The sequence below is a fragment of the Cnephaeus nilssonii genome (assembly GCF_951640355.1).
Source record: "Cnephaeus nilssonii genome assembly, chromosome: 1".
In the NCBI taxonomy this organism is placed as follows: domain Eukaryota; kingdom Metazoa; phylum Chordata; class Mammalia; order Chiroptera; family Vespertilionidae; genus Cnephaeus; species Cnephaeus nilssonii.
Window position 1 is genome coordinate 93,614,322 of NC_137072.1, and position 16,661 is coordinate 93,630,982.

At 44.2% G+C, this 16,661-nt stretch overlaps 1 protein-coding gene across 1 annotated transcript; it reads right to left on the bottom strand.

The window, feature by feature from the left end:
* Positions 1-10,699: 10,699 nt before the first annotated feature.
* On the bottom strand, positions 10,700-11,026 carry LOC307103308 (transmembrane protein 126A-like; the record flags this gene model as incomplete). Its single annotated transcript, XM_079777544.1, has 1 exon — positions 10,700-11,026. One exon carries the CDS (start codon positions 11,024-11,026, stop codon positions 10,700-10,702), a length of 327 nt encoding a protein of 108 aa, XP_079633670.1.
* Positions 11,027-16,661: the final 5,635 nt, after the last annotated feature.

Sequence of the window (16,661 nt, forward strand, 5' to 3'; positions counted from 1 at the left end):
TATTATGGACACCCAAGTAGTTAGCTAAGGAATCATCTCCTGACGTTAGACTTTCATCTCTTTCTACCAGATCAGATCACTGCCTCGCCCCCTTTAGCTGGAATTTGCCCACATTTGTACCCTGCAGGCATGCTGTGCCCTCCTGTGCCCCATTCCTCGTTTCCCCTGCTGCATTTCTTTTCATTGTGTCATGGAAAACCCGACTGCAGCAGAAGGGTTATTTATAGCTGGAAAAAATTAGTGTTATTTAGCTGGAGCTTTTCTGCAGCCATCAGTCCATTACCGGGAGAGCATCCACATTTACATTGCAAAATCGTTCTGTTTTCCCAGTGCCTTGTAATCATTAATTAGCCACTCAAAACAATCTTTATGGAATGTCTACAGAGAGGGAAGCCTGATCCAGCCTCTGCCATCAGAAACCAGCCTCCTCCATGAGCTCAGACTCCCACACACCAAGCACTTACCAGACAGCTCTACTTGGATGGCCCACATGCACTTTAGACATGGCCAAAAGTTAACTCCCCCTCCACACTGACCATCCCATTTGTTCCTGAGTTGGTTGAATGGAGCCACCATTCCCATCTCCCATCTGGAGTTATCCCAGATTGCCCTCACGCATCACATCTCATCTTTCACCAGGCGTGATCAGTTCTATCTTTGAAACCCACACAGCCTCTCTTATCTCCCCTGACATACATCAAGGTAGTGTGACCAGACTATTGCAAACCACCTCAGGGCTGGTCCCTCTTCTTCAATCTCTCCCTCTTCTAGTACCTCCTTCACATTGTCATGACATTGATCTTTGGGAAATCTGACTGTGCCACGCCCCCCTCCTCCTTTGAAATCCTCCCATGTTCCTTCACCGTCCACAGGATGGAGTCACACTCTAAAACACAGCATCTCATCCCTTCATATTTTCAACTCTGCCTTCCCCCATAAGACTCATGTCCTGCCATCTCCACATCACTTTGATAATGAGGTGGGCCCGGCCGGCGTGGCTCAGTGGTTGATCATTGACCTATGAAACAGGAGGTCATGGTTCAATTCCCGGTCAGGGCACATGCCCGGGTTGCAGGCCCCATCCCCAGCGTGGGGTGTGCAGGAGGCAGCCGATCAATGATTCTCTCTTGTCATTGATCTTTCTAGCTCTCTCTCCCCTCCCTTCCTCTCTGAAATAAATAAAATTTAAAAAAATAAATGCCGAGGTGGGTTTGCTGCACTCCTTCACACCTCCACGTGTTTTTCCCTCAGCCGGAAATATTCGTGCTACCCTGCCCAACCAGTGAAGAATTTTTCCTCTTTCTAGATTCATTTGCAGAGTCTCCTAACCTATGAAACTTTTTCTGAACCTCCATGGGCAGAATTCTATACTTCCCCCTCTGTACTCTCCTACATGCTTCTATTCTAATATCTATCATATTGTTTAATAGTTGACATGTTTGTCCCCCAACCAGACTAAACACCTCCCAATTGCTATATTTGTCTTGGTATCCCCGGTACCTGGCACATAAGAGGTGCCCAATAAATACATGACTGTAGTGGCCAGAGCCTGTTGGGGGGTCTCCGACTGCCAGTCAACCTCCTCCCACGCCACACCTCCCCAGGCAGTCTCGGCCGGCCGGCCTCTCCTGAGGAGCAGCACTCTGCTGTCCACTGTGAGAGGCTGGTGGGAGCTGAGTGCTTAGGGTCTTAACCGTACTGTGCATGTCCCCGCGCCGCCGAGTGTGGCTCCCTGGAGGGCAGCCCTAAGAGCAAAATGAGCAAACCCAGGTGTAAATGCTCCTGGGAGACAACCCAGCAACTTGTTCCCAGGTCTATCCGGGTTCCAGCTTGTTGGAGCAGAACCTGGTTTCAGAAAGGTGTGCTGTTTGGCCTGGGAACCAACAGAGTCCAGTCAGCACAGAAGGAGCTACCTGAATTCCCCCTGTGGCCCAAATCCCGTGTCGTAGTAGTCAAGCTACATGTGTGCTCAAGGTTCTAAGCTCCTGGAGAAAGAGATCTGTATTTAACTTACGTTAGGTTGCAAGCCCACCCCCGCCCCCCACCCCCAATCCAGGGAAAATGTCATTTGTTAGGTGTGTGGGGGTTTTTTATTTTGTTTTTTAAAATGTTTTTCTTTATTGATTTTAGAGGAGAAGGGAGAGGGAGAGAGAGATAGAAACATCAATGATGGAAGAGAATCATTGATCGGCTGCCTCCTGCACGCCCCCAGTGGGGATCGAGCCCGCAACCCAGGCATGTGCCCTTGACCAGAATCGAACCTGGGACGCTTCAGTCTGCAGGCCGACGCTCTATCCACTGAGCCAAACCATCTAGGACTAGGTGTGTTTGTATGAGAATAAATTTTTCAAACAAAAATTAAAACTGTTTGCTAGTTTCCTAGTACCAACAGGCCCTGGGAGGTAAGTTCTGACTTACACTCTAACTGCAAATATTTACTGAATGCTGGGCAGAGAGTTTATGGATTAATACACTGTCCCTTCCTTCAAGGTGCTTATGAACTATTTGAAGACAAACTTCTAAGAAAAGTTGAATGATAATATAAAACTATTTAAACAAATAATATAAGAAGAATATGCCCTAAAGGGGTGACTCACTGCCAAATGAGAGGTTCAGAGAAGTAAGAGGACATTGGCCTCCAGGGCAGACTGACCCAAAGGATACAGAGATCATGGGGCTCTTACCTGACAGGCTGGACAGCAAGGTGGTAGGCATTGGGGGTGGGGCATCTTGGTGGAAAGAAATGAGCAGATGCTTTGGAATTTGGATATATATATATATATATATATATATATATATATATACCGTATTTTCTGGCATATAAGACGACTTTTTAACCCAGGAAAATCTTATACGCCCAGTCGTCTTATACACCGGAAAATACGGTAATTGTTTGTTTTTTTTTTTTTTTTTTGCTATACTGATGGATGAGAGATGATAGTACCGTATTTTTCAGCGTATAAGACGACTGGGCGTATAAGATTTTCCTGGGTTAAAAAGTCGTCTTATACGCCGGAAAATACGGTATATATTAAAGAGCTACCACATAAGGAGAGGTCAGTAAATATTGGTTCCCCCTCTTCCTTTACCCTCCAGGTGTCTATTGTTTTAAAGTAGGGTAGCAGTGGAATGCAGGGCATGGGGTCAGTTATTTGGAGGCAGAATAAGCTCTTCTTCACTCTCCCCCTTGAAAAATTCCTGCCTCCTGTGCCACCTTCTATTAGGAAGAGGGTACATCGTTCCAGAGGCCAGAGATCCTGACATGCAGTCTCTCCCTTGAACTGTGCTGAGTGAGGCCTGGAGGGAGTCAAGGTCAAAGGCAGGAACCCGCTGTTTATGCCTCACTTATTTTTTTTAATTGCGAAAGAGAACCACTAGGGGGCCTAGGAGTGAGTGTTGGCTCTGACCCCATTCATCAGGCAGAATGCCTCTGGTCCTCGCTGGAAAATGCAGCAGTCAAAGCCAACAAAGCACACAAGTGGGCCGAGAACAATACTTTCTGCACCTTCTGCAAACTCCTCGTACAGAACACGGCTCCCTGGAGGCTAAAAGGCATTCTTCACCCAGCCCATCCTCCACCCACAGCCCATCACGCGGGGGCCAGGGTTTCTTAGTTCTGATTCCATTTTTCAGCGTTGCCTCCTGATTAAAAGCTCTTGGGCTCAGCAGGATGATCTGTAATGATAGTAAATGGCTCACATGATGATGAGGCAATCTTTTTCACATCTTGAGCTGCAATCCATCTTGTAAATCCTTGCCACTGTCTGCATTCCCAGCCCTGGATTCTCGGCAAAGCCAGCCACCTGGAGGTGTTGCTTTGGGCTCTTGTTCCCCACCCTCACCCCCACCCAGTTTCCCACACCATAAGCAGATACTTGAATATCTATCTACTTTACCTGCTTACAGCAATCTTCGTTAAAATCAATTACTCATTTGCAAAAAAAAAAAAAAAAAACACACACCAAAACACAAAAAACACAAACCTCAGGCCCCCACTGTGCCTGTGAGGTCACAATAACTCAGTTCCCCATGACCAAAACTGGGTGGTAAAGCTTGTTTTTCCTTAGCAGGAGTCATTTCACAAGGGTTCATCTCTTACATTTTCTTTGAGAGGCTCACGCACACTCCAGGAACAATGGAAGGAACATGATTTCCCAAGCAGGTTGCCTAGAAACCACTCCGTGTTTCTGAAACTAATTTAAACATGAAAATTCAGCTCCTGACTCATGCCAGGAATGCATGTCATGGTTTTCTCAGTGGTTTACTTTCGTTTTCTTTCACATTACAAAATAATGCATGCATGTTTATAATAATGCATGCATGTTTATATTCTCTGAAAAGAATATAATAAAATAAGAGTCTAGAAAGAAAAATACTCCCTGTAATCTCACTGTCAGAGGCAGCTACTGTTGTCATTTGAGGATATTTCTTCCAAGTTTTTTTTCTATGCATTTTAAATATCATTGCTATTAATACTGAATTTACATAGATTATGTTTTTTCCACTTAGCATATTGTAAGCATTTCTCCCATCTGGCTACACTTTTCAGAAACCTGATTTTTTTTTTTTAATGACCACATTATATTACAGTCCATTCTCCTTTATTTACTTAAGCATTCTCCTAATGCTAGGCATTTAGGTTATTTCCAATCTTACACCATCTTCATAAATGTCATGATCATTTTAGTACAAAATATTTATTTATCTCTATTTCCTCAGGATAAAATCATAAAAGGAGTTTCAAAAAGCCTGAACATTTTTAAACCATTTTTTAAATGAACTAATTCATGTTTATGATTTTTTTAAAATTTAAACAGTACATTAAAAAGTAAAATTTCTATCTAGTATCATTTCCTATAGGTCACCACTGCTACCAGAAGTTTTCTATGAATATAGAAACACATTTATATCATTTCTTTATTTGACACTATAATTATTCTACCCCACTTGCTTTTTTCACTTACTGGATCGTGGACAGCTTTCCACATCAATCCAAACTGATCTGTTATTTTTAGAAATTGCACAATATTCCATCAGATGATGTATCATCACATACTGCCCTGGGCAGAACTTCTTAATGCCCTTGATACATATTCAGTGAGCTGGACTCCCTCAGTGGGTCTGAATCCACACTGCTCCATCCACATAACACCTTTGCTGAAGGAGGAAACAGATGGCGGCAAAGGTAACAGCAGCCTTACCTGGCTGGAATGAATCAGAATTAGAGGTCTCCAAACCTTTTCTCTTTCTGTGGTTTGACTGAAAGTTTTACCAAATTGATACCCTTTCACCAATCTCTCCCCATTTGCTCCACATAGTGATTCCATGCAGTATTCGTTCTTCTATCTGGCTTATTTCCCTTAACATAATGTCCTCCAGGTTCATCCATATTGTTGCAAATGGCATGATTGCCTTCTTTTTAAGGCTGAATAATACTCTTCTCTGTGTGTGTGCATGCGCGCAAAACATTTTGTTTATTCATATAGCAACAGACACTTAGGTTGTTTCCCTATGTTGGCTATTGTGAAAAATTTTGCATGAATATAGGAGTACAGATATCTTTTCAAGCTAATGATTTCATTTCCTTCAGATATGTATGCCCAAAAGTGAGTTTCCTGGATCATATAGTAGTTCTATTTTTAATTTTTTGAGGATCTTCCATACTGTTTTCCATAATGGCTGCACCAGATTTATATTTCTACCAAGTTTAGAAGATGCAGATTAGTGCAGCCACTGTGGAAAACAGTATGGAGTTTCCTCAAAACAATTAAATATGGAACTTCCATTTGACCCAGTGGTCCCACTTCTAGGAATATATCCTAAGAATCCTGAAACACCAGTCAGAAAGAATATATGCAACCCTATGTTCATAGCAGCACAATTTACAATAGCTAAGATTTGGAAACAGCCTAAGTGCCCATCAGTAGATGAGAGGATTAAAAAGCTGTGGTACATTTACACCATGGAATACTATGCAGCAGTAAAAAAGAAGGATCTCTTAACCTTTGAGACAGCATGGATGGACCTAGAGAGTACTATGCTAAGTGAAATAAGCCAGTCAGAGAAAGACAAATACCATATGATTTCACTTATCTGTGTGATCTAATGAGCAAAATAAACTGATGAACAAAATAGAAACAGAAGCACTCTGCCAGTGTGGCTCAGTGGTTGAGCATTGACCCATGCACTAAGCGGTCACTGGTTTGATTCCTGGTGAGGGCACATACCTGGATTGCTGGCTTGATCCCCAGTGGGGGGAGGGGGGGCATGCAAGAGGCAGCCAATTGATGTTGATATTTCTCTCTCATTAATGTTTCTATCTCTCTTTCACTCTCCCTCTCTCTCTGAAATCAATAAAAGCACTTAAAATAAAAATAGAAACAGAAGCATAGATACATGGCTGACAGCTGTCAGAGGGGAGGGAGTAGGAGGGAACTGGATGAAAGGAGGTGAAGGAATTAGCTGAAGAACATACTGTATATGCATAACCCATAGACATAGACAACAGTGTAGTGATGGCCAGAGGGGACTGGGTGGAGGTGGGCAAAGGGGGAGGGGAGGAATGAGGACATCTGTAATAGTATCAACAATAAAAATAAAGAAAAAAAAGAAGAAGAAAAAGAGCGAAGATTTCTAGTATGATGTGAACATCTTCCCTTCGGCTCCCTCTCAGTTCCTCCCTTTTCTTCTTTGTCTTCAATTTCTAAGAATGTTTCCCTCTCGTCGAAACAGAACATTCTAGTATGAACTCCTTATGTATAAAGGCTGCCAACTCCATGTTGGGAATAAAATTCCCTTTGGTAATTTTGTCACTTCTAAAATGATGATAAAGAAATCCATGCTTGTGGTTTGGGGTGCAGTGGGAGAGAGGAAGGCCTGAGTTTGGGGGGAGTCTCACAGCACCTGTGGGAAGCTCAGTAAGGCGGACTTATCCCAGCCCAGAGGGCTGCTGGGAATAGAAACTTTAACATTTCTCTGAAGTGATGCTCACACCTGAGAATTATGGCAACAGGTATAATAGAAAGAGAAAACCCTACACTCTGCCATTTGCCAGCTGTGTGGCCTTGCGGAAGCCACTTACCCTCTCTGAGCTTCACTTTCCCTGTCCATAAGAGAGAGTAACAATCACTGTCTCAGAGAGTTACTGTAGCATTAAATGAGAAACCTATAAATTAGTGGAGAAACATGCCATTACTATTATTATTTTTAGTTACTATGGGAGTAAAAAGGGCCTTCATGTTCTGAACCCAATTGGCTCAAAGCAAATTGTAGTACTTGACAAATATTGCCTTTTCTACTTGGAAACTTGACTTAAAAAAAAAAAAAAACTGAGACAAAAGAGCAATTCCTAAAGCAAAAAGAAATGGTTAAATATCGAACTACTAGAGGCCTGGTGCATGAAATTCGTGCATGGGTAGGGTCCCTAGGCCTGGCCGGCAATCAGGGCCGATCGAGGCCTTCCGGCTGCTGGCCAGGGCCTTCCTTCATTCTGCACTGCCCCTGGTGGTCAGCACACATCATAGCGAGTGATCGGTCTCCTGGTCAAACTCCCATAGACAATTTGCATATTAGGCTTTAATATATAGAGATCCTTGACCTCAAAGTCTTACTTCATACATTGTTTCCTCTTTCCCTAATATTCTAGCCCAATATGTGTAACCCCTTGCTTCTACCTCAGGGCCTCACAGGAAGCATGGATACGCAGACAGGACGTGTCTTTGCCCAAATTAGTTTCACTTCCTCCCAACCAAACCAGGTCACAGCAATGGAGAGCTGAGGGCTGCATTTCTAATTTTATCAAAGCAAGGAAGGCAAGAGACTTAACTCAGAGAACCTGGGGAGGCAATGAACTTTTTTGAATTGGTTTTATTTTATTTTTCCCATCCTCATTTATCCCTTCTGTGTCCTCCTCCACCTCCACCCATCCCCCTACACCTCCCCAAGTTGAGGCAATGAATTTTAAGCTGCCAACTGCACTAGTACCTCATCACATTCCTTTGTCGCCTTCTCTGACCCCAAGTCTAGCAGGCGTCCATGTTCTCATAAACAAAGCAACGTTCATAAAGAATGATGAGTGAAGCAACCTTTAACTACTACCTAGCTACCATCTGACCTCACTGGAAGGAAGCTACCTATTGAAAATAGCAGAGAATAAAAGATAGAAGGGAACAGGGTCCCCAGCATCATGGAGCCACATGCTAGCTCTGGAAAGCTTCTGCACGATGAAATCCTCAAGAAGCCTTCTGAAAACCAGATGTCCCCATCCCTCTTAGGACCCCTGCCCTCCCCCGTAGCTCTCTGCAGATCTCAGCTCCAGCCCCACCCTGCTGCCATGCCAGCACAAGCATAAGCTTTGTTGAACTGCAGATAGCCTTGGGAGCATCATTCTCTCTGCCTCACCGATGCTTCTATTTGATATCCTTTTCTGCGCCTGTCTGGAGAATGTTATTCACTCACCTGAGACCCATTCTGTAGATAGAGCTCGACTGACCCAGAGGAGAGGACATCATTCTTGTTGCAGCTGGAATATATCTGGGACACAGCTTGTCCCCCACCCCCCACCTCCCCGCACCAACACCACCACCACTAAAGTGTAAACAGCTGCAACTTGGATAACGTCTCCATTGCTAAGGATTTTATCTGTCTTACAAATTGGTTTAGAGTTAAGGGAATTGGAGCTGTCAGACACCCATCCATAGCTGAGAGAGAAAGAAATATCTTAAAAGATTTGTTAGCAGCCACTTTGTGCCAAACAGAGCTCATATTTGTCTTGTATCTAAAAAGCGGGTCTTTGACTTTGAGTGGGTTTTCGCTGATGCTGTCAGAAAACATCTGAGCACTAAATGGAAGTAAAGATGAACTGCCTCTCTGACGAGGTAGAAGGTAAGTGATAATAAGGAAAGGAATGTTGACATGATTTTGTCTGGTGCTTGATGACCTTCAGGGCCCCAGGGAGCGCTTTGGGACCTTTTTTCCCTTTTGATCTTGCAGAACAGTCTGAACGGACACAGAGGCCTTCCATATCAAAGAGTAACCTGGGTACATACGGCAAAGGAATTTTCCAGGGAAGGGAAAAGCACACGTATTTCAATAAGCAGAAACATGAACTCCTCTGTCTTGCCTATTAAACTGTAATTCCTTCTCTACTTCATATCCTACCAACCAATTACACAGCAGTATCCTGCAATATGCAAAGAGGGCAGTAACATTTAGTTTTCAGAGTGATTTCCTCTTGCTCCAGGCCAGCTCTCCCCATGCATATCGGCCACCTGCCTCTTCCACAATCCCTCCTCCCTCAGGCATCAGAGAGTTGCACTTATTTTGGTATCTTCTTTCAATTATGGGGCCTTACGATGATCTGATGGATGCAGGTATACAGTCTCTTCATGTCTCCCACTTCCTTTTTTTTCATAATATTTTTAAAAATTGATTTCAGAGAGGAAGGGAGAGGGAGGGAGAGATAGAAACATCAGTGATGAGAAAGAACCATTGATCAGCTGCCTCCTGCATGCTCCCTACTGATGATCAAGCCCGAAACCCAGGCATGTGCCCTGACCTGGAATCAAACTGTGACCTCCTGGTTCATAGGTCAGCTCTCAATCACTGAGCCATGCCAGCCGGGCTCCCACTTTCTTTTCTTGCTTTCCTGCCTCCATTACACACTAGCCCCCTCACCGAGATACTTCCATCCCCAGCAATTTGTCCATGATCTTGCTTGCCTCCACCTTCTGATTAGGCTAACCTTAGAGTCCATGAGGCTGAGTGATATGGACTAAATATAAATCACCAGAACATCAAAATTCTGGCTTTTTGCTTCTAAGCTGTGTGATCTTTGACAAGTTCGTTTATTTAGCATTTCAGCTTTAAGAAAGAATAGTTATAATACCTCCTCATAGGGTTTCTGAGATGATTCAATGAGAAAATGTACATTACATTTATGGTACATTAAGTGGTGTTTATTTGTTTTTCTAAATCCTCGTCCAAGCCCTAGCCAGTTTGGCTCAATGGATAGAACATTAGCCCATGGACTAAAGGGTCCCAGGTTCAGTTCCAGTCAAGGGCACATGCCCAGGTTGCGGGCTTGGTCCCCAGTAGGGAGCGTGCAGGAGGCAGCTGATCAATGATTCTCTCACATCATTGATATTTCTGCCTCTCTCTCTCTCCCTCTCCCTTCCTCTCTGAAATCAATAAAAATATATTTTAAAAATAAATAAATAAATAAATCCTTGCCCCAGGATATTTTTCCATTGATTTTTAAGAAGAGTGGAAGAGAGAGGGAAAGACAGAGAGAAACATTAATGTGAGAGAAACACATCAATTGGTTGCCTCCTGCATGAGCCCTGACCAGGGCCCCGGGCCAGGGAGGAGCCTACAACCAAAGTACGTGGCCTTGACCAGAATCGAACCCAGGACCCTTTGGTCCATAGGCCAATGCTCTAGCCACTGAGCCAAACCAGCTAGGGTTTAAGTGCTTATTAAACAGCAGTTCTTCTCTTTCCACGTCTGTTCCCCCAAAGTAGTCCTGGATTGGAGGACTCTTTGTCACAGACAATACTACAGAGTCTGGCGTTATTATTACCTGAATTTCAATCAGTACCTTCTTTTTTTCTTCTTTTTATTCTTACAGTTTTATTTTTGTGCACACATTTGCTTAACAACCACTGAATTTTTAGGCCAGGTTCAGGTAATTGAAGAGCCTTTATAAGTAGTTTACATTGCCATATGCTGAAAACCCAGCCTGGAGCAAAATGGGGAATAACATCTTTCTAAAGATAGGATGAGAAATTCTGATCCAGTAGGTTAAGATGTTTCCTCTCTCTGGTAGCAGGGCTGAGGCATACCTGGCTGCTAGGCCACCATTCACCGGAATAGCCAAGAAAACGGGGTACAGACCACCAAAAACAAGTCCAGCCAATCCACCTCGGGTTACGGTGCAGGTTTCACCATTCAATTCACCTGTGTTCAATGGTAAACTTACAACACTTTTGTAAGATACGTCCGCTGTCAAAAATGGGGTCGCTGCCATTGGTAAACCAGCAGCTACACGAGCCTGTGTCACATTCAAGACGCGTCAAAAAAGACTGTTTGCTATCAGGCCACAGAGAGCAGCATGCAGCCCCACATATGTTGGTCCATGTTCAAGTCGATTCCTTCCTGCTTCTGGAAGTTGGTTAATTTTCCTCTTTATGGTGTCCACAATGTGTTCTTTCTTGAAAGTATCATCTGATTCATGATTTTCCTTCTTGAGCCTTATGCTCTCCCTGCAGCCTTCCTCAGCCCTAAGGCTCAGGCAACCTTCACTCTGAGGGCACGGGTGCAGCCGTCTTGGGCAGGCGCGTGACTCCCTCATTCAGTGCTTTCACGCATCATTCTAAGGAACCCAGTAACCTGTCGTCTGGGGCGCTGTCCCTGGAGGGGGGGGTAGTTACATCTCTTTTGTCAGAAGTCATTTCCAGAACCAGTCATTCAGGCTCACCGAACGCAGCGGTGGCTGCTCATTTCGAAACTGGGAGGATCCTCTGTGGTTCCACACTTTGCCCAGGGAGCCCTGGCGGCCACTTGGGAGCCAGAACAGCACCGACCTCAACCCAGAACTTCCTCCTCGCCTTGCGCTCTGAGGGCACTGCGGATCAAAGGTGGGAGGGCCTACTGCTCAAGCGTGGCCTTCCAAGACAAGGTGGAGATGAGCATGGGGCACAGTGGCCGGTGAAGCCGAGATGTGCAGCTGTGGGGAACAGAGGCCCCTAAGGAGCCGAGTGTGCAAACCCGTCCACAGCGCCAAGCGGTACCACCTGCGAGTGGAGCCTGTGAGACGTGGGCAGGGTTTTCCAATGACGCTTGTACCGTGAAGAGGGTTCTACTGAAGCATCCATCTTAGATAAAAACTGCTGTGTGAAATTTTAACGCTGCTATTTGGCTTCTGTAAATGCTTGCTTGCTTGCTTAATAAGGAAAATGAGACTACTCCCACTTCAGAGAGGCCATTAAACCTTCCCCGGAGCAAGTTATCAGTGTTGGCACCAGGCCAGGCCTTTGGCTGAGGTCTCAAGGCCCCAGCACACAGGGGCTCTTTAAGAACTTGCAAAGGGGGCCGGAAACACCCCATATTTGGGAGACAAAGAAGATAAAAACACATAAGTAGGGAAAGTTCCTCCATGTTGGGGCCCAGAATTTGAGAGACATTTTCCTCTGGACCCACGTGTAATAAATGTAACTCCATCTCTCTAAGTATTGCTTGGTTCTTCTCCGGTTTTCTGTAACAATACCTTATCTCAGCTCTTGGTGCAAATTGATTTGACACTTCCTTCATGGGTCCCATTTACAAGGGAAAACTACTAACGAAGGATATGTTCATTAAGATACAGTTGAGGCTGCTGTGAGAAAGAGAAAGAAAAGTGGAAGTTTATTTTTCTGATGTAACAGTCCGAGCATAAGCTTTCCAGAGGAGGTATGGGGCTCCTTGTTGGTGATCCAGTTTCCTCCTCCATTTTTTTTTTTTTTTAATGCTCTGCTATTCTCATTACATAGCTTCCATCTTGTGATGTCAGATGGCTGCTCCAGCTCCCACCACCATGTCCACATTCCAGCTGTCAAGAAGAAGAAAGGGAGTAAAAGAGGCCACCCTGCTTTACTTTAAAAGCACAGTCTGGAAGTTCCAAACATCAATTTCACTTTCATACCATTGGCCAGAACCTAGTCACATGATGACATCTAGCTGCAAGGGAGGCTGGGAAATGTAGTCATGAGTCCACCTGGAACATTACTATAGAACAATGTTGGCGAACCTATGACACGCATGTCAGCACTGACACGCGTAGCCATTTCTGATGACACGCGGCCGCATGCCGAGGATGAAACATTTGCTGCTCCTGAGGATGAAACATTTGCGACTAGAGTCTTGAAGTTAGTTTTTTTCCTCAAAGTGACACACTACCCGAGTTATGCTCAGTTTTTTGGCGAAGTTTGACACACCAAGCTCAAAAGGTTGCCCATCACTGCTATAGAACAAGGGGAGAATGTAATATTGGGGGACAGTTAGCATTCTCTGCACAAAGGACCAAACAGGAATATAAATCAGTGAAGTCTACTGAGTACAAGGACATATGCATATTTGGGGGGGGGGGTGGAGCCTAAAGCAAACAGGAGAGCCCCATTTTGAGTCACAGCCACTTTTACCCAAGCAGTGCTGTCATGCAGAAATTCATGCCCAATGTTCCAGATCTTTGGTTTTCAAGAGAAGCCAGAAATCAACAATTAAATATATACAACCTCCCAATTTTAAAATTTTGACCAAAAATAATTTCTTTAAACCCTCTATGGGCCAAACATATATGTGGACTCGCATTTGGAGCCCTATGATTTGCATGGAAGTGCCAATGTGCTTAACTCTCTGCCTTAAATGCAAAACTTTTGAAATCCAAAGTTAGACCTAAAAGACAAATAAGGCTAATAATATCTTTGGTTTGTTAGTTGGGCATTGAGACAAGAAAATCATGAGTTGATTTTCATCCTTCGAATATCACATTTGACTTTTCGGTGTGAAATCATTTTAATCTCTCTCTGGGTTGCAACAATCAGGTAGTTAGTTAACCAGGTAAACGTATTGGAGGAAATGCTCAGGCTCCATTTTTCACGTGTCAGATGGAGATGACGTGTGCAGCAGCCACAAAATACAGGGTGGGGCAAACGTGGGTTTACAGGTGTTCATCTGGAAAATAATACAATAATTAATCAATAATAGCACAAGAATAAACTGTGTTTCATAACTGTAAACCTACTTTTGCCACACCCAGTATGCCACTCAGAGCTCCTGCTGTGGGAGCATAGTTGACTGTCAACCCAGATGCCGCCTCCTGGACCCACCACCACGTTCACATGAAGACCACATGTCCCGTGGTTGCTCCCAACCAATGAGTGAGCACAGAGGGGCGCTTCTCCAAGGGTTGACTTGGGCTCCAGGACTACTCATCGCCTGGCCCACCCTTTCTTGTGGTTGTACTGCGGTCAGAGACTCCTCCAGCCCCTCCCCCTTCCTTGCACAGGTGCAGAACTTCTCCCCCACTTTCTCTGCTCCCTCCTCCCTCCTCCTTCACAGGCTCCCCCCATCATAAATCCCTCGCCTTGCCTAATCCCATCTTGACATCTACTTCAAAGCAGACATGAACTAACACATGGTGCTAATAGCAACAGCAATTCTGGAAGCAATTATAATTGACTGTGTGTGCTATGTACCAGGCCCTGCGCTTACACAAGCACAGTTCTGAGAAGTAGAAATAGATTCCCTGGCAACCATAACAATAGCTAACGTTGTTGAGCACTGACGAGGCAATCTTCACAAGAATTCTAAGGTAGGTAGTGAACTGTTGTTTTGGTTTTGCAGGTGTGGAATGAGATTAAATAATTTGCTCAAGGTCATACAACTAGTAGGTGATGGACAGTGATTCAAACCCAAGGTTGTCCTACTCCAAAGCCCAGTTGCTCTGATGTCAGATATTTGTATCATCCCTCCCCAATTTCTACTGCATCCAAATATCACCACAAACCACCCTCACAACTTACATTATTTATGAATAACAGTACCTGTACAATTATTTATATAATATTTTTCTTTAAATCCACCGATTTTAAAATATATTTATTTATTTAAAAAAACAAAACATAATATCCCTAGAGCAGTGGTCGGCAAACTCATTAGTCAACAGAGCCAAATATCAACAGTACAACGATTGAAATTTCTTTTGAGAGCCAAATTTTTTAAACTTAAACTTCTTCTAACGCCACGTCTTCAAAATAGACTCGCCCAGGCCGTGGTATTTTGTGGAAGAGCCACACTCAAGGGGCCAAAGAGCCGCATGTGGCTCACGAGCCGCCGTTTGCCAACCACGGTCCTAGAGTAAATAGTAAATTGCTCTCTCTTGCCGTAAATTGAAGACAATCCTAAAAATAATGTACACACTGCCACAATAAAAACAAAACAGTATTATCAAATTTTATCTGGACAATATTATAACATTTAAGTAGATACTATAACTAAAGATATAAAATCTGAGGCCTGCACTCATTTATAGTTGTGTGTGTGTGTGTTTAAGGGAGATTAGCAACTGTTAGATGTTAAAGACACACTAGCTTCAAATGAAGGTTGTTCTTCTTGACGAAACCAGAAAGGTTGAAGAAATTTTAAAAGGGACTGACTATCTCAGTCTGTGACTGGATGCTCTTTAGTGGTGTGTCCCTGGGTGGTACGCTTTGTGGAATAATGACTGATGTGAAAGTGGAGAATGCTCATTTGGAAAGTGAAGAATAAACCATTTTTCATAATGGTCCCTTGCTCCCCCGCCCCCCCCCCAAAAAAAAATAATTTAGTTACTTTTCAGCCTCCGCAGGTCCTCAATGCACACAGTGTACCCTCTGGTTTATCTGGAGGGAGCAATCTTTCAAAAGTAAAACAGCCAGAGCCTGCAGCATGCGTGAGCCCTGCTTTTTGGGCAGGTGTATCCGGTAGAGAAACAAAACACGGCTCTGTGGTTAGGCCACCCAGCGCGCTCGAGTTCAGCACATTCACAAATCAGCCTGCCTGGGAGGGGGCCGAACCACACACAGCGACAAGGTGGGTTCTGTGTCAAAACCTCCTAGCCTCTTCGGGGGAAGACCGTGCTGATCCAGAGCTAAGCAACATGGATGGAGACGGGCAGGCCACACCATCTGTGGGGCTCTCCCCGGGGCCCATGCCAGCCCAATACTCCATAACATAATGTACTGTATGTTACTCACAGAGACAACGGGTGAGACCCTACTGTAACAGACCCCACCCCTTTGCTACAGTGTAAACACGTGTCAGGAAACCATACCCCCATTCTTCTCTCCCTGGGGTTTAACCCAGAAAGAAGAGCCTGGCATCTGGCCACTCTGTGGATTGGACAGCGCTCTGAACCCAGCAATGAGGTGTGGCAGGCTTGTCACTAGCCCTCCCTTTTGACTCTGAGTTCCTGAGTCATCACCTATCATCTGTATTGATTTGGTAAATGGCTGGTAAATTTAAGTTGGACCTGGAATAGAGGTAGGACGGGATGCCATAGTGCAGAAGTTTCGGGTCCTCCATTCACTGTCACCAAATCCCAGTCTTGTGTCCACTTTGTAGATGGGAATTCAGAGTCACTAGAAACGGAAATGAGTGACTGAATGCTGAGGTCTGATAGTGAGTCTATGGCAGATGCCTCATCCTGTACTTCCTCAGACTTCCGGATTTTTGGCATATTATTCTTTTGAATAAATCACCATCCCCAGCAGACATAAGTAATAGAGGAGGAGGAGGAATAATTAACATTTGTTCAGTGCTTGACATCCAATTTAATTCTAAAACTCTTATGGGATTAATCAACTGATTGATTGTTCCCTCTCTGCCAATGAGAAAATTGAAACACAAAGAAGTTAATTGTCAAAGATCACCCAACCCAAGGATTCAAGCCCAAGGGCTCTGGCCCCAATGTTTGAACTCATAAATGCTCTGCCGCCTTTTGAGTCAGACATACCTGAGTTCAAATCCAGGCTCTATCTAGAGCAAATCATTTAACCACTCTGACCACTGTTTTCTTATGTATAAAGTGCCTACTTAAGGCTAGTAGAGCTCGATAAAAGTTGAGTATTGTTAGCAACGTAATGGTG